Raw genomic sequence first — 23,038 nt, 5'->3', positions numbered from 1 at the left:
TTTCTAACAAGGATCGCCACTGTTCCGACGACGAGTTGATGAATCTTACAATTGAACGTCTCCAAATCGGCGAGTTCACAGTCGATTCCGAGCCCATACACCAGGGGAGGGGATTTTGCATATCATTCCCTGTCTCAATTTACGGTGCTAGCCGTAGCGAGTGTCTTTCCATCGTTATAAGGCTTGTGGAATGCTACAAGGAGGATATCGTATCTGGGTACATTTCTATTGACCGGGATTTTCTCTTCAGATGTAGGGCTTTCATCGGATAAAACGATTACTAGTCCCATTCACCAGAATATGCTGGATACATGAGGTTGGCAAGGCTTCCAAAGTCAGTGCAGCACTCACGGAAACATAGGTGAATCGAACGAAAGGAACGAACTCTAACATAGAAGATACGCAATCGACACTGGTCCCTGGAAAGGTGTATGCGAAATAATGAATTCAATTCGCCCCCCCCCCCCCCCCCCTGCCCCTTCATTGGGGCGTGATTCCTCGCTAAACGTCCATCTGGGGCTTTGATATTTCTGGAAGAAGGGAGGAAGGGAGGATAGCAGGCCTTGCTGCCCACTAGCCTTCTCTGGCAGAGGAACGTGGTCATCGCACTTTAATACCGTCGCTCCATCACACCAACGCGCTATCATCGGGCCAGCGAGCAAATCCTTTCCATCTCAAAATATCTCCACCGCTGCGCAGCGCAGAACACATAGTAAAAGCGATAAATTACAACATGATATCTCAACAACGGTTATCTATATGAGCTTTTCCTTCTAGCCTAATGCTTTTAATATGATATCTAGCCACTTATGAGGGTTTGGAGGGATTTAATAAACTAGTGAATGAGTAGTGACTGAGAAATATATATTTCCAGGGTTCAGCGATGTATTTTTCGATACCATAACAATGCAAGTTTTCGATTTATTCAAAACTGATATATAATACTATAAATGCTTATCAATTGCTATCGGACAGTAATGAAATTAAATAAAAGCGTTGGTTGTTGAAATACCATGTTATAATTCATCGATTTTACTATGTATTCTGCGCTGCGCAGCTCGCTTGGGAATTACGTTATCACAAAGCCGCTTAGTCATCCTGCTCTGGAAACCCCCGTTCTGCATCGGTATTGTGTTTCAGCGCCCAAGAAACAATTGTATAATACCGTAATCATCCACAGAATGTTCTCGTAGAAAGGGGGAAGATCTGACGATGTGTCCTGTTTTACTGAGTCTCGTCGCCTTCTCCCTCTCTAAACTCTTTATCTATCTCAACCCATACAAAACGAGGGGTGGGCTGATATTGTGGAGAGATACATTTGGTAGGCTAAGTTTAGGGTTTTCGCGTTACTCCACGCTGACGATGATTTGCAGGCAGAACTTCGATCGGGTTAATATGAGCGACACTCCATTCCACAACAACTTCTCTCAGCCCTAAGAGCCGGAGTCCTGGGATCAAGATTCTCAGTATTCCCCTCCTACCCCAGGATACTTCCGGAGCCCTTCTGCCACACGGTCTAACTATAGCCCCTCCCCGTCCGTCCTAGACGTTAAGCCTAATCTCGCGACCCAAATTCGACCGAGTACTTTGCCACTACTCTAAGAATCTGAGTGGAAGAAAGACAAGATTTACGACAAAGATCCGCTAAGCTGTATTTATTATTTTATAGAGTAGCGGGTCACTCTTAATAATAAGGCTGTGGTGAAGGATACCGAGGAAGACATAGTATTGGCTCCGAGCGTATACTGGAATTTGGTACTAGAAGAGAAGCTACTAAAGGTTATTCGAGAAAAAGTCTTATATAAAAAAAGGATCAGGGTGGATGACACAGCGATTGTTACTTCGGTTAATAACCGATCCTAACGCGATCTAACGAAGTGTTTTAATAAGACCGATATCGTCTAGGTACCGATTGAGAAGCAACTTCGGATATGGTTGAGTCATTTTTTGTATGGTAAGAGACTCACGCTGAGAGTGTGTTTTTACTACGTAGAAGATAGTACTTCGCTCTCCGCCGGTCGGAAAGGGGAGAAGAGAGGTAAATTATCTGTGGCTAATAGGATACTCGATGATTGAGATACCTAGCTAGACGCTAAAGAAAATATATATAGGCAGCAAGTAATCTAGCGCCACGTATATAACTTGATGAAATGCAATTCTACTATATATTACCTAGGTCCTTACTGCTAGCTTGACCTAGTAGGAAAGAAGTATTATCGACTTCGCATATAAACCCTTAAGCGATTGGTAACCTATGTCGAGAAAGGCGGTATTCTTGAAATACATAAAGATGTTCCTAATGAAATAAAGGACGAGCTTTATATAGAAGAACAGTAGCGATAGGAGAAAGATAAACGCAAACGCGGAAATGTTCTCGGCGGTATACCGTATCTACCTATCAATATCAATGTTTTACTGTCTCACTCTATTAGATTAGATGTAACGGCTTCCCGTGCCACTACTGACCCAAGTGGTTTAAACGAAATATCTCTATTGAAAATTCCCGGTTTCAGAGACATAGCTATCAAAGAGTACAGTGAGTAGCTCATATCCACTGTATTGGATGATACCCTTAAAGCTGTATTCCGACAGGCGTATGATATGACAGTGTCGGATGGTTTCGACCTTGAGCATATATACAAGGATCAAGATCCAGGATTCTTCATCGGCAAAGGAGTTAAGCCGGGGATCGCTCAGATTTTCGTAGAAAATATTTGGGACTAGGTCGAGAACGTGAAAAAAGCAATACCCTTTGTGGAAGTAGTATAGACTAAATCGTGATACTATTGCGGTATGGCGTCTGATGTTATTCTGATTTCAAGTCAATTTGTTCACGTGAGATCACGCATTCAGTTTCCATCATGCTTCAGATATACATCAATGGCACTCGGCTTGGCTGTGCTGGGAAATAAATGTGCTTTTGTGTGAAGACCAAGCAATTAGATTATCTCCCTTTTCTAAACTCCCTGAAATCATGGAATTTGTAATCACGAAGATCGTTTCTATCAAGGAGACTCCTGGACGGCATCCTCAGATTCGTCAGTGTCCCACAGCGCCACCATCTCTACCAGGACGAGTATCCACCTCAAATTTTTCATTTTCTTTCGAATGTATGAGCTTGGGCCATCCTCATGAACCTCGATGATGATTTCTCGGAGAGATGGAACCGCTTTGAATTGAGCATCGACCAGTGCCAATGCCCTTTCACAGATCTTTGGGTTATCAAACCAATCCAGCTTGTATTTCATAGATTCTGTGCTATGTGGCGCTGCAACAAGACATTTGAGGTTTGTACAGCGTGACTGAATCAGCGCTATGGTGAGGGCACTGTCTTCAGTCAGGCTAATATTGTCTTCAATATCGCGAAGTTGAGGAAAGTCGACTCGAATATACTGAATATGAGAGGTTTTGGTCCGGCCAATCAAATCAAAGAATTGGCATATTTGTCCGTATAAACGCCAGCTAAAGTCGAAGCAGCAATATCTGTAGAGCAACGATCTGGCTTCTTGAAAAATCATTTTGTTTGTGAAGAGCCATTTAGGCACCGGCTTGTGATGGATGTTCCATGGACTGATATGCCCCCTGCCGATAAGGAGATGCTTGTATATCTCGATACGGATTTCTGCAGGAAGACTCATAAAATCCACCCGCATCTTGTTTATTGTAGTCCTGAAAATGGTTTACAGTGCGTCCGGATAGCCTAAGGCCGTCATTGAGGGAGCGGGGTCAAGGAGGATTATGACCCCGGAGCGATCATTGGATCATGACGTCATCATGTACCAGGGTTTGTGGAGAAATTTCTGGTATATAGGCAGTAGACTCACCTACTGGCCAGGGCATGTACTGCACCATATAAGCAATAATTGATACATATTAGGATTTTCATATATCTAGTGTTAAGGATCACCGCAGCTACGATTCTAACAACGCTATGTGGACACACCTCAGGCACAATCACGGTACTGTTGTTGATTGTATCATTCCTTTCTAAGACGCCGATTTGAATTTACAAGCGTGACGGGAAAAAAATAAATCAATCAGCAAACAAATCTCCACTCAGAAGAGTTTATTCTTGCCAATATTCCGAATATTCGATTATCAGGCCTACGTGCCGGAAATGACCTTCAGCACTATTTATCCCCTTTTGCTCCAACCGCGTCAATGCACCAATTGAGGTCCGGCGAATAGGGAGGTAGATAAATCAACTTGACTCCAGCATCAGCACACATCTGCGCAATACGTTCAGAGTGGTGAAACGATGCGTTGTCCATGACCAGAACGGATCTCGGCTCCGGCCATCTTCCACAGTGCCGAAGAAGCTGGTCCAGGAAGTCCTCGAATACACCGGCATCCGTTGAGCTACGGAAAACGCAGGAAAGCACGATACCATCTTGGGCATACGCAGGGAGTATTTGATACCGTTCATCACGGTGAAACTGCGACACTTGGACTGGGGCAACACCGAGTGGTGACCAGCCGGTTCTCCTGAATCCAATTCGTTTATCACAACCAGACTCGTCAACATAGACTAGGTGGTACGACTCAAATTCTGAGATATTATGAAGATATATTCCCGTAGTTCTGCATTCTGTTCCTTGGCTCTCTGGCGAATGGATTTCTTGGACCAGCCTGTGACTATCAGAGCCCTCCTAATACTTGAGGTTGTTGCAAGAATCCGAAATTCATCCCAAATGAATAATACCATTTCGTCGAGGTAGAGACCCGGTTTTTTGAGCAGATGATCGCAAAGAGCGTCAAGCATCGGTGGTGTTATGGTTCGTCTTCGGCCGACATGATTAGAAGGGGGATGGACTTTCCTGAATAACCGCAAGTTCCTGCGGATATTCTTGATCGTTCGATCGCTGCATTCGGCTGCATCAGCGATTTGAGATGTGGTTAGTGACTGGCTCTTTATCATATCATGAATGAACTATAGCTTTGATGGGGATAGTCTCAGTGCCATATCTATTGGACGTGAGTTCTCAGGATCAGCAAAAATGGGTGACTGCGAAAGGATGGGGGTGGTAGGAACAGGATGGAGGGAAATGGAGAGGCAGTGTATCAAGATTTCGTGTAATTTAGAATATGATACGTAACATAATTGTCGTAGTATTAAATTTGTCTATTCTTAGAAAAACATTCTTTACGGCTTTGTCCATATTAGGATTAGCTTAGTATCGGGTACAAGCCGAGAAACAGCCGATGTATGTCCAGAGGGGAAACTGTTTTCGAATTCTACTGTATTGTAGCTCTCGAATTTCCTTGAAACTGCTATATAGTATTAAAAAGGCTTATCAACAGCTATCGAAAAGAAATAAAGATGAAATAAAGACGTGGTTGTTGAGATATCAAGTTGTAATTTATCGCATTCACTATCTTTTGGGGTGGCCAACTCGCTTACCGAATACGTTATATTAACTGGCTGCTTCCCACTTTTGTTAGGACTAGCTACCAGCGTATCCGAGAAATGGAGATTCGAACTAGAGTAGAGGTTCCCAAGATGGCTCATGCAATTCAGTAGACTAATCGCTAAGGTTCTAATCCCATGTACGCGGTGTGTGTATAGTTACCCCTGGCGCTTACTTAGCAAGTACGTCGAGCCATACGGGCCAGTTGTGCAGGTGACCCTCGGGGCCGTAACAACTTTCCAACTTGCTTCTTCTTTCTCTCCATCTTAGTATTTTGAATTGAATGCACTCTTCCTTTGCAAGACCTGGCACGTTACAATTACTTTCTATCTGTCACTAGATGCAATTCAAAAGGATGAAGGATAATATCATCACTCTTTGTTTACCGTGAAAAGCAATAATAGGTTGCATAGCTTCTTCATTCCATACGCCTATTTTTGTTTCCTATCATTTTAGACATATATATATATATATATATCAATATTTACCAAGTGACAGAAAATTCAAAGCAGAATGTCGGTTTTGAGATATAAAGTTGTAAAATATTGCATATACTATGGTATCCTGGACTATCCGGCTCGCCTGTTTATCCAACTCGCACGTGAAATACGTTATGTAGCATACAGCAAAGAAAGCACTGAGTCCCTACTTGTGATAATGTAAATTAGCCGATCGCAGTTGCTTTGACTTGGATCGACAAAAACGAAAGTTATATAGAACTGAGATAATATCCTATCCCGACATGGGATAGGGATGTCGAAACTGTTTGCAACCAAACTCCTACTCGCTACGATCAAACGTTGAAACATGACCGACCCCTTTCTGACCTTAGTTTTTGTTAGATTTGCACCCACTTGACCATCGATCAAGTAGTATACACGGACGTACCGATGAGTAACAACTATACATATCCGTCGAGAAAACTGATTTAAAGGAGCAAAAAGGTTTGTTCAAGATGTGAAGTGACACGCAGGGAGGTTAATGATGCGCAAAACGCCATTTCAGTGGGTGGAACCTTGAACAATACTGGCTTCTCTCTCAATTTCCTACCTCAACATAATTCGAATTCAACCTCTAGGCCATGACCGGTGTGTTCTAAAGCAACTTGATTCCAAATTTCCAAGACCTCATCGCTTGGTTCAAATGCTTTGGGGTCATCCTGATTGGACCAGGTCACTTTCGCCACTTCGTTCTCTACCTGATACCAAAACCGGTGTTGAGGTCGGTGCGAAACGTCCAATGCCATGGAATCTAGTTTAGGCATCCGAAGAGCAGCCTTGCCAGCTGATAAATAATACTGGTTGAACAATTCGTGCACGAATTTAGTTCTGAATAGTATGCATTTGCGGTCCTCTGGGGGAACCCAATCCTGACCGGTATCATCCATGTCATCATAGTAGGAGCCACGACCATCTGAATCATAATCGGGCTCCTCGGCGTTATCATCCTGTTCAAACATCCATTTCCCACATGGTGTGATAGGTATATAATCCACGCTCATACCAGTTAGATATGGCCAAAAGGGAGGTTCAGGATTATCACTAGTCAACGGCCAGAAAAGTTCTTTTCCCAAGACACATTGGTTCCCACCCATCGCTATCAATTGTTGGGAAAATTCTCGTAAACGTGAGCTTAGAGGATCCGTGTTTCCCTCTGCCGTTGAAGCCGCTGGAGGGTAATTTTCATCTTGTGGGCATATATAGGCGAAATCAAGGGTAAGATGGCGTATAGTAAGAGGTAAAAACTGAAGAGAGTCCGCAAATTCTATATGAATTATTAGTATATATCCACTTATTTGAGCATTATCCTGGAATCTATATCTAACATACCATTCCGTCGACGTTGTCTTAATTGGGGATCCCATTTGCAATTATCATCTAAGATAAGGAACAGATCGTATAGTCGAGGCAACTTCGACGCGATAAGAGAACTAGAGGCTGGCTCAAGTTTCCTATGACCAATCGCCGCTGTAATCTCAAGTTCGGTGATTATAGAAACAGCTCGGCATTGAGTACCGACGGCTTCCTCGTTGAATTGGAGATAAGATCTCTTATGTCGCTTGTCCCAGATGTCATCAGTTGAGAGACCTGATTTTCCCCACCCGCGCTGCTTCCTTGCCTCGGGACCTTGGGCGCTAATATCGCCGGGGGACTGCGCCATAATCGAAAGACAGATACCTGCTTCGTTGTCCGGCCATTCAGATAGAGTATTGAATAGTGACTGAATTGAAGTGGTAAAAACTTTGCTGTTTCGCTGCATCTCCTCTTCATTTTCGTACCGTGTGCGAGCCTCGCCATCATACGACTCCAGCTCCACATCGAAATGGATTTTCCGTATATGGCTTCTTCTTTGGCTCCATGATGACTGATGCCATGGGAATTGTTTGAACTCTGCTAGCCGCTTGTTTGTGCTGATCTTGAGGATTGAAAAGGTTTGCCTCTCGATAATTGCCTGCCAGTCGCGGTTGACAGTGGCATATGGGGCCAAATTGGTGTCCGGAATGGCATATGAGGGCACGTCGGCGACCTCCTCGGTAATAATAAACCCCAACACAATATGTACCAACTCCGGCGGTAGTGGAAAGCCCATGACTTCAAGATGAGGAAAGGTTTAAAGATGCAAGAAATGTCCATGTGACTGAAACCTCGAAAATGCTACTCCGTATTAATCATGCCAAGACCACCAACCCACCTCACTCAGGGGTTCGCTCCGGCTTAGTCAAAATCATCAGGTGATCACGCCCCCTAAAATTTGCATCTCTATAGCTGTAACGTGCCAGGTCTTGCAAAGGAAGAGTGCATTCAATCAAAATAACTAAGACAAAGAGAGAAAGAAGCAGTAAGTTGCAAAGTGGGAAGCAGCTTATTGATAGCTGCCACTTTGCAAACATTGCAAACCTCGAACATCTCGCTTAGCTATGTAACAAACAATCTATCTAGCAAGCAAGCAAACATAAAGCATATGATGATATCTACTCTGAGAGCCTGAGTCTGAGCGCCCTCATTAAAGCGGTAGTAGCCCAAATAGGAAACCCCCACCCGCCAGGGAAAATCCGGTACACATAGTCATAAGCACGTGGAACATGTAGGTATCAGATAATTTACTTCTTACGTGAGAATATCGTATTTTCGTGAGATACAAATATGAGCGAAACTACGGAGTATATTGTCTGTAGATGGTAAAGTTGAGGATATATCTGGTTGGAAAGAAACAGTAGAAACAATTTTGACTCAACGGCAAGGATTATCTCCCACATATGCAGATTCACAAGGCATCTTACAAACATTCTACTCGGAGCCAACAAGCCTCGCAGTGTCTTTGAGGCAAACAACAATCTGTCGAATCTGACTTGCCGGCGTCTCAATAATGTATCGCCAAAAGGTCCACATATCCTGACAGTCATAGACACTATCTGGGTCCTCCTGTTCAATTTCAAACTCTCTGGGTTCTCCACCATACCCCCATCCAAAGAATTGGACCAACACAAGATCAACCGGTGCAGGAGGGATCTCAGAAGAAAAGTGAGTGTATCCGAATCTCTTCACCTGCGCCTGGATTTTGTTCCACTGGGGTCGCCATTCTTCGAATGTCGCTGCCCATTCCGGATCGGTTCCTGAATCCGCGAGTGTAGCGCACATGGTCCAGAGAAAATGAGAGGTGTTAATCCAGCCATCAGACTTACCGCACTGGCCTGGAAACGTATGTTCTTCACGGTGGACCGTGAAATGAAACAATGGGTTGGTACATAAGCCTCGGACTTTATCTTCTGGTTTCAGCGCCGTCGACATCGGCACGAAGTCAAAGCTATCTGAAGTAGTATCTGAACCAGAGTCCTCGTCATCTGCATCCCAGTCTTCGTCGGTAACCATAGGGATGTCCAGACCTTGATTTCCAGATGGAATTGGCATGATTAATCTTGTAATCGCTTGAATGGATTGAATAGATGAATCGAAACACACTAGTAGGGTTTGGTCCTACAATTATGTGCAAGGTGGGAATATGATTTATATAGTTGAAGCCTTGGTCACACTATTCTATCTGAGTTTAAAGACACCCTTTCTGCTCTTATTACCTTTGTTCTTTATCCAAAACAGTCTCGGGAGACTAAATACAATGTATTTCACAAAGTGAGGTCCCGTCTTTGTTCTTTGTCTTCAAAATGGAATCAAAGGGTCACAGCAGAAAGTTTAGAAAACAAAGAACCATCCTTTTCCAAGCCCGGGCTTCTAGGGTCGTTGATGGAAATTTGCGAGTCGAGTATCCATGAATCTTCTCACCGAGACGGCAGCGAAACGAAAGGCTTTAACACCGCTCTTCTCACTAGATCCCTTCATCCCCGCTACCAGCTTGCTTTCCAAGTCTCTAACTGACATGCTCGCGCTCCTTCCGTCGATTCTCTAGATAAAACCGGGCTCCTTCATACAGGCTGAGATAAAGGCCTAGTGCAATCGCCGTCCAACCAGCCCGTATCATTCCGCCCTTGAACAAACCACGGACACCCTCATATCGTATGATATCACGACCGACAGAAATGAGAGTTTTGCCAGGTTTGGTCTTTTTCCGAACATCCGAAGATATCGCTTCATTGCCCCGAGTACCAGCCTGAGTGCTTTTATGTTGGGAACTAGCAGCATCACTTGCCGAAAGCATCAAGCGAGTCTTGATAACGTCAATTGGAGTAGTAACTGTCGCCGCGATCGTGCCTGAAATTGCCGCAGCGATACCCGTCAAGCCGGCCCGTTCGACTAGTTGATCCGAGATTTCCGATGGTGGTTGGCCAGTGTTCATCCGAGTCGCTTTCAATCGTCTTCGTCGGTCAATCAGGTGTGATCGTACATACTCAAAGAGTGGAAATTGTAAAGCTGTGTTTGGGAGGTTCCGAGCAAGCAGTGCCGTATACCCACTCCATAGGCGCCAAGGATGATGTTGGAATCGCCAAATTACTTGTCGCATGGCGGATTTGTCCGTATGGGAACCTTGAACCATCTGTGCGTTTTGTTTCAGTACCTCCGCGGGCGTGATAATGAGACATGATACCATCTCGCCGGCTGAAGAGGCAATTGCATTCATAATTGGAGTAGGGAGGGAATGTGTGAAGGGCAAGCGAAGACTGTTCAAAGACCCATCGGGGGAGGTTCTCTTGCCACCTTTAATGCTCGTGGATGCTTCTTTTGAGGAATTGTACATAATGCTCTTCACAGCTTCGTATGTGGTAAAGAATGCGCCAGCTAGATTGTCGTTGATAGGATCGTTAGTGGTGATATTCCAAGTTCCCTGTTTATCAAAAAGAGCCAACACATACAAGCTGGAATTGTTGTGAAGACCACACTCCAAACACCTTGATATAATCCTCGGAAGAGTACATTGCGCCGCACTGCTCCTGTGCGCACATCTTTGAAGACCTTCTCATAGTCTGGGGATTGGACACGGGTCTTGAGTGTGTCGAAGGGGTAGGCGATAAAATCGACTATGAGTGCGGCAAATGCGCCTGCCTATTGAGGAATATGACCAGTTAGCGGTGAAAATAGGAAAGTATACTGGAGACGGTTTGATCGGGTGAGACTCACGACCCAAATATCGGAATGAGTGTTGTACATGGAGAAATGCAGAGCAACAGAGGTCAGATTTCTATCCTAGAGACATTTCGAAGACTTAAATTTCGAAAGAGAAGAATGTAATTCAAGACAAGAATTCCACTAACGATTCACTCGCTGATCGATAACGAGTTATCGATAACAACCTATGATGAGCTATGATGTCATTGGTGATATGGTCACGTGCATATCTACCACACCACCCAAGTTAATTTTGTATTAGACTGAACGCACTTAGGACTGTCGAGATATTTTGCTCAATGATTTCCTTTTTCTTTTGTACAACCCCTAATGATTAAAAAACCCCCGAGGTACTGCCATCATATTGCAACATAGGGATAATGTACACGGCCTATAGCCAGCCCTTCGGTCCACCCCAGTTACCCTTGACCATGTAGTTGAAGTACACCCAAGGGAAGAAGTCCTTCTTCAGATACCAGAACGAACGACGGGGCTCAGCCTGGTCGATACCAAACCAGTTTCCGAATGTCTCCTTGGGCACTCCGCCGTACTTGAACTCAGCGAGAAGGACCTTGCCATACTCAGTCACGAGCGGGCACGAGGTGTATCCATCGTAAGAAGCATCGAGTTCCTTACCCTCCATGCTTTGCAAAAGGTTGCGAACGAGAACGGGGGCTTCGGAAGTGACCGCTGCCGCGGTCTTGGATGTAGGCAAACTGGAAGCATCACCAGCAGACCACACATTGGGGAATTTCTTGTGGCGGGTGGTGTTATCGTCCACGTCGACGTATCCGGCCTCGTTGGCCAGAGGGCTGTTCTTGACGAAAGCGTAAGCACCCATCTTGGGGGAAACGTGCAACAGGTCGAATGGTCTGGTGACCTCTCCCTCAGGAGAAGCAAAAACGGCAGACTTGCCATCAATGGCAACGAGATCGTGCTGGAACAATCCCTCAACACCACGATCCTTCCGCATCTGCTCGAGGACGGCGCTGTACTTGGGCACACCGAACATCACTGGTAGGCCGGTCGCAAAGCTGATCTTGATGGGTGATTCAGAGGGGCTGGTAGGGTTGTAGAGGCCAGCTCGTTTCCAGTGGTCCAACGCAAGCCACATGATCTTCTGCGGAGCGCCCGCACACTTGATCACACCGGCTGGCTGAGTGAAGATGGCATTGCCTTCGCGGAAGTTTTCAATGGTGCGGAAAACCTTGTCGCATGTGTCGTAGCTGTAGATTGTGGAAACGGTTGAGTTCCGGTCTGCAAGAGCCTCAGGGAGACCCTTGATAGCACCATAGTTGATGCTAATACCGGGCACCACAACCAGTTGCTCATAGTTGATCTTGTCACCATTCTCGAGGGTGAGCGAGTTTTCAGCGGGGGCAAAGGAGCCAACACCATTGTTATAAAACTTGAACTTAGGATCAATCAAGTTTTTCAATGGCTTACGTAGCTCCTCTTTGTCCTTGAGGCCACCGCCAACCAGTGTCCAGCCGGGTTGGTAGTTGTGCCACGTGGCTGGATCAATCACAGCAATGTCATCTTGTGCAAATTTGCCAGAGTGCAGCAGCTGGTGACTGATGGTGAGACCAGCAGAACCACCGCCGACCACTACAATTTTGTGGTTTCGTGCAGAGCTCACGGGAGACGCGGTTGCGAGACTCCTCCATTGAGCGACAGAGCGCTTGGAAGCAAGCACTGCGCGACGCTGAAACATCTTGGAATGTAAGGCTCAAAATGTGACAAAAAAAAGCCCTGAAGTAGTTAAAACAGCTGATCTTATGATGTCGTGATTTTCGGATTAACTCGTTCCGATATCGGGGAGTTTCGGCCTTTATTCGCCGAATACTTTCGGGGTTCCCGTAGGTGAAGGAAAGTAACTACTAGGTTACAATGATGTTTGTTTACTTCAGATATGTTTTAATATCCTTCTCGGACTGTGTCTCGGGATTTCTCACTTTATGACTGCGGTCGTGCATGCGGATTCGATTTTTATATGCGGACCTTGATTCACCTTAACATATGGGATTGAAGCGTTAGCAACAGTATTTAAATCAATCTACTTCGCTAACAACATCATATGTTCCTCGAATTCGATAGTCCGTGCAAGAAACCTTGAACATGGAGTTGTGATGACTCTTTTCAATCGGCGACCCATATGCTCGCCGAGTCGCCGACCCACGCCTTTCAAGTATGACCACCGCGCCAGCTCTGACATTCCTCACCACATTTTGTTCTTCAAATCCGGAATATCATGATAAGCTTCAGGCAGCAATCATCAAGCATCGGCTGGCAATGGTCGTCAGACCTTTTCATGTCTAGCAGGCCAATTGGAACTTCAATGCTGGCCAACTTGACACAATTGCGTCATATCCAACAAGCGACACGGACAAGTGTATCTCATACCGCAAAATCTTCGAGAAACGTCGCTTCAATCAAGGGGACAGTGCGTCAATCACAAAAAGGGCAGGCGGTTCATAGCTGGAACCGCCCATTCTCGCCACGTTCATTCTCTACCCCGACCAAACATCTAATCCCACGTCAAGTCACATACAGCACTGCATCCACTATATCTACCGAGCCTGTGATTCATGATGTCTTTGAACCCACATCTGGAACATGGCAGTATCTCATCGCAGATCCGTCGACATCAACAGCCGTCATCATCGACCCAGTCCTGAACTATGACCCAGCTACTCAGGCCGTGACTACTCACGCAGCCGATTCCTTGCTCTCTCTTATCAAGGGAAAGGGCTATAAGATTGATAAGATTCTCGAAACGCACGCTCATGCGGATCATTTGACTGCATCGTCTTACCTTCAAAAACGTCTTGCCCAGGATCAAAATCATAAGCCCCCCATTTGCATTGGTAAGCGTATTGAAAAAGTACAAAGATTGTTCGCCGAAAGATATGGCGTTCCACCAGTGGAATATGAAGGCATTTTTGACGTACTTTTCGACGACGATGAGACCTTCACTATTGGGAACCTGAGAGGAAAGGCTATTCATTTACCTGGCCACACACCGGATCATCTTGGTTACATGGTTGGAGGTGATTATCAACCAGCAATAATGACATTGTTAAACAGTTACTAACAAGATTTACCAGATAATCTATTCTGCGGTGATTCTCTTTTCCATGTGGACATCGGCACTGCACGCTGTGACTTCCCCGGCGGCGATGCCAACGACCTCTTTCGATCGGGCCGCAAGCTTCTGAGCCTCCCAGACCACTTCAAGATTTGGACAGGTCATGATTATCCACCAGAGGGACGCACCGACCCCGTTCCTTGGGTGAGTGTCCAGGATCACAAGAAGCTGAATAAACATCTGAAAGATGGTATCAGCGAAGAAGAGTTTGTGACTTTGCGAAAGGAACGTGATGCAGGACTGGCAGCGCCCAGGCTGCTTCACCAATCTTTGCAGATTAACATTCGAGCGGGACGGCTTCCTTCGCCAACGAATTTCGGTTATCGGTTGCTTCACCTTCCATTGAAGCTCACTGGGGAAGCATGGTAGTCGAGACATACGATCGGCGAAAGGAACAGAATAAATATTAATCGACACATCGCTAGTCAGGGATGGAAAGGTACCAGGCCGTTGTATTTTCACATGTGTACATAGTATATTAAGTAACATCAAATCAAGTAACATCATGTCATCCTTCGAAGTGTCGATAGCCTTGCTCAACTATATGACAAGCCTCTGTATATTATGATTCCTGATGAGAATAAACTACTCAATGCCTCGTATTCTTCATAGTTGTAAAAGCCAATGTCTTTTTGCTTTGTCTAGTCCCTTCTTGAGTACAATGGCCTTCGTGTGCAGGTTGATCCGAGAACTAAGAGAAGATGTATACAAAGGATCTTTTACATTCATATTGTTCTCATCTTTCAAGCTGTGCTTCATCGAGTATGTATTTGAAGTCAACTATTCGAACTGTATAAATAGCTTCCATCCCACCTCCATATTTTGTCACCAAGCAACAGTGTCTCCAACACAATCTTCACAGATCCCACATATCCATACTCACCCTCTATCACTCCCATCGACCCTTCACCATGGATATCCCTGCTCCCGACAGTATCTACTGTAAGGACCGGAGCTACTTCCTCGACCTTTTACATGCCCAGATCATGCAGCTTCGATCTAAGCCCGGTCTTCGCTTTCAGGTGGCTGAGAAGCTTAGAGAGCTTTCTCTGATGACGCCTGGCTGCATCGAGGCTTCGGATATCGTCGGTGACACTCTCTTCCATCGGACTTGCTGTGCTCTTCAGCCTATTTTCTACACTGCGATTGCCACCCTGTTGGGAAATATTAGTCCCGTCTGTGTACTCAGAGTCGCCGACGAGCTTGAGGCTGCAGTTCCCTTGGAAGTTCAAAATCCCTGGAGTCATCCAGACACATGGTAGTTATGATGCATGCATGCATGTGAGTATTCATAGATATACGATTTCATAGATTAATCTAACCTTATATTTGTCTTAGATCACTTTGTTCCATCCACAGATTATGCTATTTTTAAAATAAAAAAAAAGGTACATGAGAAATTGACCTGTTCAATGTGTTTGTTATATTCTAAACAAAATAAGATTTCCTTCTATGATCGAATACAAGTCGATACAAAGCAGGAGTATAATTCCCAGAGACTCAGCTCCGCTCATAGAAGAAAAAAGAAACAGGAAGTCATATTAACATCCAAAATAGAGAACATTTTCCCTCCCTACGCCGTAAAAAGGTCATGCAATACCAGAAGCGTCGTGTCTCCCCTTCGCAATCATCAACGTTTAGTTCGAGGTTTCGTTGGGCAGCAGGTTGCCCTTGATGGCAAACATCTTGCCCGTGCTGGACGAGACGAAGCTGTCGACCTGGCGCGCGTACTGTTCCACCTGGCGGGTGTTGAGCATGCTCTCCAGACGGCTGGGCTCGGCGGGGAGCTTGAACAGACGTTGCCACTCGTCCTCGGGGAGGAGGGGCTGGTTGAGAGTGGCACGGCTGGCATTCTCTTGTGCGCGCTTCGCCTTCCAGGCGTTGATCTTCTGCTGCTCGCGGCCGAGCACACGCTGGTAGTATTGGTAGTTGTTGACCTCGGTGTTGTGGGTCTCGATGCTGTCCAGAAGGAGATCGCAGTTCTTCTCCAGGAAGGGATCGATGCTGAGGGACAGGTTGTCGAGGTTGGGGGTGAGGGTGGAGTTTTTGCTGAAGGGGCTGGACTCAAGGGCAGCCAGGGAGGAGGGGAGCTCAGTGGAAGCTGTGGAAATCGGGCACTGCAACTGGTGAATGAAAGCAGTGATCAGGTGGGAGTTGTGGAGCTTGACGGGCAGTTCCTCGAAGATGTCGGGGTGGCGCAAGTTGGACTTTTGGAGGCTGCAATTCTGTCAGTATTCATGTGGCTCATATAATCTTATTAATCGCCTAGGTCATTGCACGTACTCCTCGGATGTGAACTTGTTCTCCTTGAACGCAGTCATGAACTTGGACGACAGGCGGAAGGCACGGAGGCTGAGGCTGCCCTGGGCGCTGCGGCTGACATCGTGAACCAGTGCGACTGTGCGCTCATTCAGCTGGCTCTGGTAGTAAAACTGGTTCTCGATCACGTTCATGTTGACGAAGTTGCCCATGTTGGCGCTGGTGTACCATCCGACGCTGTTGGCATCAGTGTTGACCTCGCGCAGCATGCGAATCATCTCTGCGGAGTACGCGGCGTTTGCCTTAGCACGAGGAGCGGCAGCGGCGGGGTTGGGAGCGGCGTTGTCAAAGTGCGACTCTGCGGGAACTTCAACGACGGGGAATGGGAAAGTGTTGGTGATCTCGAGGGTGCCATCGACATCCATACCGACGATCGCGCCGGTTGCAGTGGAGGGGAAGGTCTGGGAGCAGTGCTTGATGATTTTCATCACCACCTGGAATACCCGACGTCAGTATTTCTGGCTGGCGAGGACTGGGGGAGATTTTCGTCGGGAAGACCATACCAAGGCCTCGACCTGAACGGCCGCGAGGGGGACTGGAATTCTGCAAGTCGGTCAGCATCATGTTCTTGCAGATCAAAAAAGACCATCACTTACTCGGCCATTGTGAAAGATTGCAACAGTTGGGCGGTTGTTAAGGTCGAGACGGTGGACTTGGAGGGTTTGTGTGAAAGGGACCATTAATTCCTGATTGGGCTTAGCGTGTTACCAATACACAACGAAATATGTTACAGATTTCCACTACGTAGATGGAGGGGCAATACAGTAATATTACACCACCATGGACTCATCGGGGAATTCTCATTCGACCAGAGGTCTTAAACAATACATGAGACGGGAAGAAGAACGAACAAAGTGACTAAAGGACATCGTGACGGATATTGGAAGAGTAAGCCAACCTTTACCTACAACATGCCAGTCAAATGGTAACAGCTCCTAGCCTATCCGTAATCTATCGACATGTCCCACTTCCCCATAAATCAAGAGATGTTGTAGAACTCCGCAAGGCAACATGTCGGATTACTCAAAAACACAGACGATAGTCTATGACCAAGGCCATAATCTACAAAGCATCGCCGTCACAACATTAGCGCCACGCAAAGATGGCTACTGGGTGATGTACGCGGGCCCCCATCACAGTCCTACCTGAAAGCAATAACTAACGTTTGGTGTACTTCTCTAGCTTCATCCACGGTGGTGCCTGGCGGGATCCAGCGGTTACATCAACATCTTTCAATGCGGCGGAATCCATACTTCGCGAAAGAGATCTACCCATTGCCGGATTCGCCTCGATCTCGTACCGACTCAGCGCACACCCAAATCACCCACAAGACTCAAATACCGCCCCGAAGGATTTCCAGGATGCGAAACACCCTGACCACATCGCCGACGTAGAGGCAGCGCTCGCATTCCTCCAGAATACATACGGGTTCGGTACGCGACACATCCTGGTTGGCCACAGTTGCGGCGCAACGCTGGCCTTCCAAGCTGTGATGGGCATGGTTTCCGGTCATCGGGAACAGGCCGTCGCTATATCTGGCCCTTCCGGTTCCCCGCCAACTCCAGCACCAGTGCAACCCACTGCCATCGTCAGTGTGGCGGGTATCTACGACCTGCGACTGCTGCGGGATACGCATGCTGACATCTCGGCATACCAGGAGTTTATTGAGGGGGCCTTTGGGGCGGATGAGATGCTCTGGGATGGAGTATCGCCGGCGAAGGTGACTGGCTCTCGGGGAGTGGAAGGCGGGTGGAATTCTGGAAGGTTGGTTGTCCTGGCGCATTCCAAGGACGATGGGTTGGTGGACGCGTCTCAGATAGAGGTCATGGAGAAGACGTTGAGGAACTGGAAGAAGGCAGAGGCACAGATACCCGTGCAGGAAGTTTCACATTGTGATAGACGGGTTCGCATCTTGTCGATCACCGGTGCTCATGATGAGGCATGGGAGAACGGCGAGCAACTGGCTCGCGCGGTGACGTTTGCATTCGAACAATTGCATGAAATGGGACTGGCTCTATAGTTCTGAAGAAGTACTCAATCGTTCAACATTCCAAGCGGCGGCTGCAAATAGTACCCGGAATAATATACGTGTAGTTATCATCTCTTAGTATCCCGGCCATATAAACCTAGCAACCATCTCCATTGCAAGAGATCTGATAAAAGTTATGTGGTTTCAATTGAGTCCCGAATGGACTAGATAGGTGATAGGTACAAACGAAGTCGGAGAAAAAAAAACCATCGCAAATTATCCTTGCGATCTACCGAACGCCGTCATTCGTGAAAACACCCGAAGAAAAGCCCAAGCATACCACGTATCCCTCGTTGCGCCGAAATGTTGCCCGTGAAATATGGGAATGGAATCCATGTCACTCAAGAGTACTTGGCAACGTTCATGCGAGCGAAGCTGCATCGCCGAAGAGCTTGTCGTTTTTGACTTGCTCCGCGTGGCCTTCAACATAATCTTCGTCGTACTCGAATGCATCGTCATCACTCTCGCTATCCTCGATGAACCTGTGGTTGATATCGACCTCGGCGAGACGCCACTTGAGATCCTCACGCTGGTTGTCTTGGTATCGAGCAAGTGCAGCTGCGGCGTGCACCTTGAAGCCGTAGATCCGGGGTTCATAACGACGGCTGCTCTTCTCGGGATTGAGGGCCGGATAGACCTGGAAAAGGATGGAGTGGAACGAGGTACCGAAGTATGCACCATCGATGGACGAGTGACGTGACGACTTCGGGTTGTAGATGTCTTCGCACTTGGGGCAGTACAGCTTGACGGTGCTGGCATTCGGAAGATCGGACTCGCCAAGAGGAAGCAAAGCATGCCCATCACACATCACGCGTGGGCACTTTCCGAAGTCGCTCTTCTTGTACTTTTCAAGCTGCACGGAGGTTAGTACTTTGGTCTGGGAAATAACATGCACACAAATTCCGAATTTCAACATACCATTTTGGCAAGACCACGAGTGGTAACAATGTACCGGGCATGAACCAAGCCATAGAGGTGACGGGCAGACTTTTCAATTTGCTCACGCAGATCGTCGTCGGCATCAAGATCGAAAACGTCGGTCACAAGATCAAGGGCGTACTGATAGTACGGAACTTCGGTGTTCAAACCGGTGAGGTTGAACCGATCGGTTAGGTAGTCCTCGTCAATCTCGCAGAAGTATTCGTTACCACGGGATGAGACAAACTGCAAATACATGATTGCGATTAGCATGATCATGAATAAGACTGTACGGCTTCTGTAACTAGACAGAGGGGAATCAGAGAAACGCGAGGACGTGGAGGACCCTCCACGTGCAGGGCCACGCCGTGGAGGTTGGGGTGACTGGCCGCTGGGTGGTTTATTTTGTCCACCGGGGTTAGAATCCGAGCCAGGAGGGCCGTGGGGACCATTGGGGTCATTTGGATCAAACCTGGCTAGATCAACTTCCAATGATATCTGGACGTAAATGCAGAGCAAATGGACGTAAAAGTAGACCGAAGTGATCGCGAACGATACACACAAGAAACAAGAATCCATATCGCCATGGTCCGCGTACCAAGACGCGCGTTGGAACAGCGCAGATGCTGCGCCGCCCATGAAGACCACGAAGAAAAGGACAACTTGGGGAGACAGCCAAGACACCATGATGAAGTGGAAATCCAGTAAAGCAAAAATAAGAGCCGAAGAGGATGCAGGTGTGAGAAGGAGAAGAGATTGGAGAGGAGAACATGGTATTTGTGTCGCGGCAGGCTGTATCCATATCGCCAGGACGACAGACACGACATCGTCAAGTCACAATCGTCGCAGCAACACGCTACGGAGCTCGAGATTTGTCCGGGTCACGGCAGCCCCTCGCTGTGCTCCATTCGACTCCAACCCACGGTGGCCCTGTCGCCAGCCGTAACGCCTCACTTCTCAAGGGAAATCAGATTGCGATGAAAAGAAATTCACTTACCCAGTCTCGCCAATAGCTGGTGTAATCACTATCAGTTTCACTATTGAAGTCCTCCATGACAGGGTGTGCACTCTCGCTCTTTGTGTGGGGTGATTAAGCCCGGGGCACTGAAGCACCCAAAGCTGCACAGCTGAGGAATGCAGATGGGCTTATATTCACTGATGATATCAAGAACGACAAGAGGCTCTGTCAAAGGATTGGCGCAAGTTGAAGTTGTGGAAGTGGTAGTGGACAAGATATCCCGCAATTCGTTATCGATGCTCTTCGCCTACCAGGCGGTCAGGATACTGCTTGATATTCAGACCGCCTTTTGGCAATTGATCTACCCGTGCACGTGCACACCTAACTGTGAAGGCGGTATCGACATTGTCTATAAATGGCATCTTCATCAATGAATGGATAGTCGAATATATAGTTATCTACTCCACATGTTGGCAAAACAACAGATCTTGGGAATAGCCTTGAGATCATCCAGAATCTTATGAGTATTTTGTCATCTGCTTATTGGTCTAAGCTCTCCGGCAGAGGTACCATCAAATTGGAACACAGACAATCAACACAAAGCACAGCATTCACTGTCTGGGTAGCTGCTAGCCCTGGAACCTATCTCTGCCCATTCCACGGACTTAAAGAGACGGGTTAGCATTCTCTACAAGCTGGGCGAAGTATGCCTGCGAAGTCGTCAGTGTTGTAGAAATAATCACTTTCAATCGGGGCACTCTTACCTGGAACCACGTGCCAGCTTCAGGAGCAGGCTGAAGAGCATCGCTATACCCACAGTGGGCATCATAGCGAGCCGAGCTGGAATCCGAAGTACCATCGCTCTCACCACCGGGCTTCACCCAAACAAAGGCATCGGTCAAGGCATCACCTGTCTCCGTGGTTGGTCGAACACCGAATCCGGTTCCCTTGACATTGCACCAATCACCCCATGCATTTTGCTGGGTGGGCTGGACTCCATTGCGGCCTGTACCAAAACATTCAGCGTGAGATCTTTGACCCATAGAAGAAGGTGATTGATCTGATGCTGTTTTAAAGTTTCTTGATTACATACCGGTGTCAGTGATGAAGTGGGCGTCCCAACCTCCATTCTTAAGCAGGGGAGCAAGGGCATTGACGTATTTCTTTTCATCGCAGTTGGCATCGCCAGAGGTGTATGATGGGCATGTAGAGAGAGACCAGGCGTTGTAATTGGCAACGTTGGTGGCAAGTCCGCGCAGAGCTGCAGGTTTATTGGCAGTGTTGTAGACGTTGGCGAAGAGCTCAGCTGCTGGGCTCAGATTAGCAGGCCAGCCAAGCCATCCCGCGTGTCCTATGTTAATAGTTAGCATATACAGACGAGAGATGACTGCATTATTCTCATGACGCCACATAAAATGACACAACTGAGCGGTTGGCTAAACAGAAATAAAGAAAATTCTCGCTGTTTTACTTGTCGCAAGGGGATTGTCGCGTTCCAGGACCGAGGAAAGATGCTTACCGGCGTCAAGATACATGGCAACATTGGCCAAGTTCAATTGAGTGACGGCATAATTGGTGCACTCCAAGTAAGCGTCATGTGCGTTGGCACACTTCGACACAGCCATGTTGGTAACCAAATTAGCCAGACTATCAGGTTCTAGAACAAATATCAGTAATCACTATTCCAGGGCTAGAAGCCATCAATCAGCAAGGTATACTCACCAACGACAAGGATAGTCTGGATATCAGAGTATTCGACCAACACATTGCGGATAGAGTCAATATAAGCCTTGTAATTCGCAACACCACCGTTCGCAATAGAGTACTCTCCGTTGCTGGCCAATGCTGCGCAGTCGCGATCAGGCAGGTCATAAACAACGAACTGGCCAGCAATCGGTGGGCTAGCACCGGCGTTGTTTTTGGCCCTGATGTCGGCCAAGAACTCGCCCATTGTTGGTACCTTGTCTGCAGTATCCCTATAAAGCAACCTTAGTATTTGCTCGAGGGATATATAGTACCAGTGCAATGAACTCACAGCCAGAAAAAGGACGGAACTTGAGCGGCTACACTTGCGCCGTCTTTGGCAGCCCCCGTCATGGATGGCAAGGCTGAGGCTGAGACTTCGGATGCATAATACGAATTGACATAAGGCTGGTACCCTGAGAAGGGATTTCCAGAAGCTGCAGCAGTGACAGCTGGACTAGCTGCGCTGGAGATTGCAGCTGCCGCTGCGGAAGAAGCCAGCAGAGGTACGAATGGAAGGAGAAATTGCATATTGATGGTCTTGAAACAATGAATTTGAGTTTTGCTCGTTTTTCTGTGATTGTGTTAACAGTTGTGGGGGAACTAGATAACTTTATATACTCCAGCAAGATTGCCTTGTCGCTCTTGCGGGGATTGAAACCGGAAACCCGAAGACAATGCTGCATCGTATCGAGCTATTCTATAAGAGATCAGAACTGTCTCCGTTCAATCCATTTCCAGACATTGCCAAGACACACATGTATAACAGAGAAGGCATACAAGCAATTTCTGCCCTAACACGTGGGTAAATCTGGCTAAACCTGTGTCATCCGGGGTCGATGGCACATAGCACATATTGCACTAAATAGTCCGTAGCCTTGAAACGAGTATTAATTGCCTAGATAGTCAAGGGGAGGGAGGTTGATGTAATATCAAACTCCCGGCATCGGCGCGGAATTG

At 47.0% G+C, this 23,038-nt stretch overlaps 11 protein-coding genes across 11 annotated transcripts; 3 read left to right on the top strand and 8 right to left on the bottom strand.

Annotated features, from left to right (window-relative positions):
• Positions 1 to 3,005: 3,005 nt before the first annotated feature.
• Positions 3,006 to 3,248, bottom strand: N7518_001445 (uncharacterized protein; the record flags this gene model as incomplete). Its single annotated transcript, XM_057182373.1, has 1 exon — positions 3,006 to 3,248. The coding sequence occupies one exon, from the start codon at positions 3,246 to 3,248 to the stop codon at positions 3,006 to 3,008; it is 243 nt and encodes an 80-aa protein (XP_057043823.1).
• A 3,211-nt stretch (positions 3,249 to 6,459) lies between these two features.
• Positions 6,460 to 7,997, bottom strand: N7518_001444 (uncharacterized protein; the record flags this gene model as incomplete). Its single annotated transcript, XM_057182372.1, has 2 exons — positions 6,460 to 7,172; positions 7,238 to 7,997. The coding sequence occupies 2 exons, from the start codon at positions 7,995 to 7,997 to the stop codon at positions 6,460 to 6,462; spliced, it is 1,473 nt and encodes a 490-aa protein (XP_057043822.1).
• A 698-nt stretch (positions 7,998 to 8,695) lies between these two features.
• N7518_001443 (uncharacterized protein) lies at positions 8,696 to 9,316 on the bottom strand (the record flags this gene model as incomplete). Its single annotated transcript, XM_057182371.1, has 1 exon — positions 8,696 to 9,316. The coding sequence occupies one exon, from the start codon at positions 9,314 to 9,316 to the stop codon at positions 8,696 to 8,698; it is 621 nt and encodes a 206-aa protein (XP_057043821.1).
• A 454-nt stretch (positions 9,317 to 9,770) lies between these two features.
• N7518_001442 (putative mitochondrial carrier protein) lies at positions 9,771 to 11,005 on the bottom strand (the record flags this gene model as incomplete). The annotated part of the gene is made up of 3 exons (XM_057182370.1): positions 9,771 to 10,636; positions 10,711 to 10,900; positions 10,976 to 11,005. The coding sequence occupies 3 exons, from the start codon at positions 11,003 to 11,005 to the stop codon at positions 9,771 to 9,773; spliced, it is 1,086 nt and encodes a 361-aa protein (XP_057043820.1).
• Positions 11,006 to 11,354: 349 nt separating this feature from the next.
• Positions 11,355 to 12,677, bottom strand: N7518_001441 (NAD(P)/FAD-dependent oxidoreductase; the record flags this gene model as incomplete). The annotated part of the gene is made up of 1 exon (XM_057182369.1): positions 11,355 to 12,677. One exon carries the CDS (start codon positions 12,675 to 12,677, stop codon positions 11,355 to 11,357), a length of 1,323 nt encoding a protein of 440 aa, XP_057043819.1.
• A 597-nt stretch (positions 12,678 to 13,274) lies between these two features.
• Positions 13,275 to 14,480, top strand: N7518_001440 (MBL fold metallo-hydrolase; the record flags this gene model as incomplete). Its single annotated transcript, XM_057182368.1, has 2 exons — positions 13,275 to 14,013; positions 14,071 to 14,480. 2 exons carry the CDS (start codon positions 13,275 to 13,277, stop codon positions 14,478 to 14,480), a joined length of 1,149 nt encoding a protein of 382 aa, XP_057043818.1.
• A 542-nt stretch (positions 14,481 to 15,022) lies between these two features.
• N7518_001439 (uncharacterized protein) lies at positions 15,023 to 15,373 on the top strand (the record flags this gene model as incomplete). The annotated part of the gene is made up of 1 exon (XM_057182367.1): positions 15,023 to 15,373. The coding sequence occupies one exon, from the start codon at positions 15,023 to 15,025 to the stop codon at positions 15,371 to 15,373; it is 351 nt and encodes a 116-aa protein (XP_057043817.1).
• Positions 15,374 to 15,748: 375 nt separating this feature from the next.
• On the bottom strand, positions 15,749 to 17,034 carry N7518_001438 (putative eukaryotic translation initiation factor 3 subunit EifCh; the record flags this gene model as incomplete). The annotated part of the gene is made up of 4 exons (XM_057182366.1): positions 15,749 to 16,328; positions 16,395 to 16,864; positions 16,934 to 16,973; positions 17,027 to 17,034. 4 exons carry the CDS (start codon positions 17,032 to 17,034, stop codon positions 15,749 to 15,751), a joined length of 1,098 nt encoding a protein of 365 aa, XP_057043816.1.
• A 318-nt stretch (positions 17,035 to 17,352) lies between these two features.
• Positions 17,353 to 18,450, top strand: N7518_001437 (arylformamidase; the record flags this gene model as incomplete). Its single annotated transcript, XM_057182365.1, has 3 exons — positions 17,353 to 17,355; positions 17,415 to 17,548; positions 17,613 to 18,450. 3 exons carry the CDS (start codon positions 17,353 to 17,355, stop codon positions 18,448 to 18,450), a joined length of 975 nt encoding a protein of 324 aa, XP_057043815.1.
• A 370-nt stretch (positions 18,451 to 18,820) lies between these two features.
• N7518_001436 (casein kinase II subunit beta) lies at positions 18,821 to 20,064 on the bottom strand (the record flags this gene model as incomplete). Its single annotated transcript, XM_057182364.1, has 2 exons — positions 18,821 to 19,312; positions 19,378 to 20,064. The coding sequence occupies 2 exons, from the start codon at positions 20,062 to 20,064 to the stop codon at positions 18,821 to 18,823; spliced, it is 1,179 nt and encodes a 392-aa protein (XP_057043814.1).
• Positions 20,065 to 21,000: 936 nt separating this feature from the next.
• Positions 21,001 to 22,609, bottom strand: cbhC (putative cellobiohydrolase; the record flags this gene model as incomplete). The annotated part of the gene is made up of 6 exons (XM_057182363.1): positions 21,001 to 21,045; positions 21,100 to 21,341; positions 21,429 to 21,686; positions 21,855 to 21,992; positions 22,058 to 22,311; positions 22,371 to 22,609. The coding sequence occupies 6 exons, from the start codon at positions 22,607 to 22,609 to the stop codon at positions 21,001 to 21,003; spliced, it is 1,176 nt and encodes a 391-aa protein (XP_057043813.1).
• Between the last annotated feature and the right edge of the window lie 429 nt (positions 22,610 to 23,038).

This window comes from Penicillium psychrosexuale (assembly GCF_028828465.1).
Source record: "Penicillium psychrosexuale strain IBT 29551 chromosome Unknown utg000002l, whole genome shotgun sequence".
Lineage (NCBI taxonomy): Eukaryota > Fungi > Ascomycota > Eurotiomycetes > Eurotiales > Aspergillaceae > Penicillium > Penicillium psychrosexuale.
The sequence above is the reverse complement of the archived record's forward strand: the minus strand, read 5'-3'. Positions and strand labels throughout refer to the sequence as shown.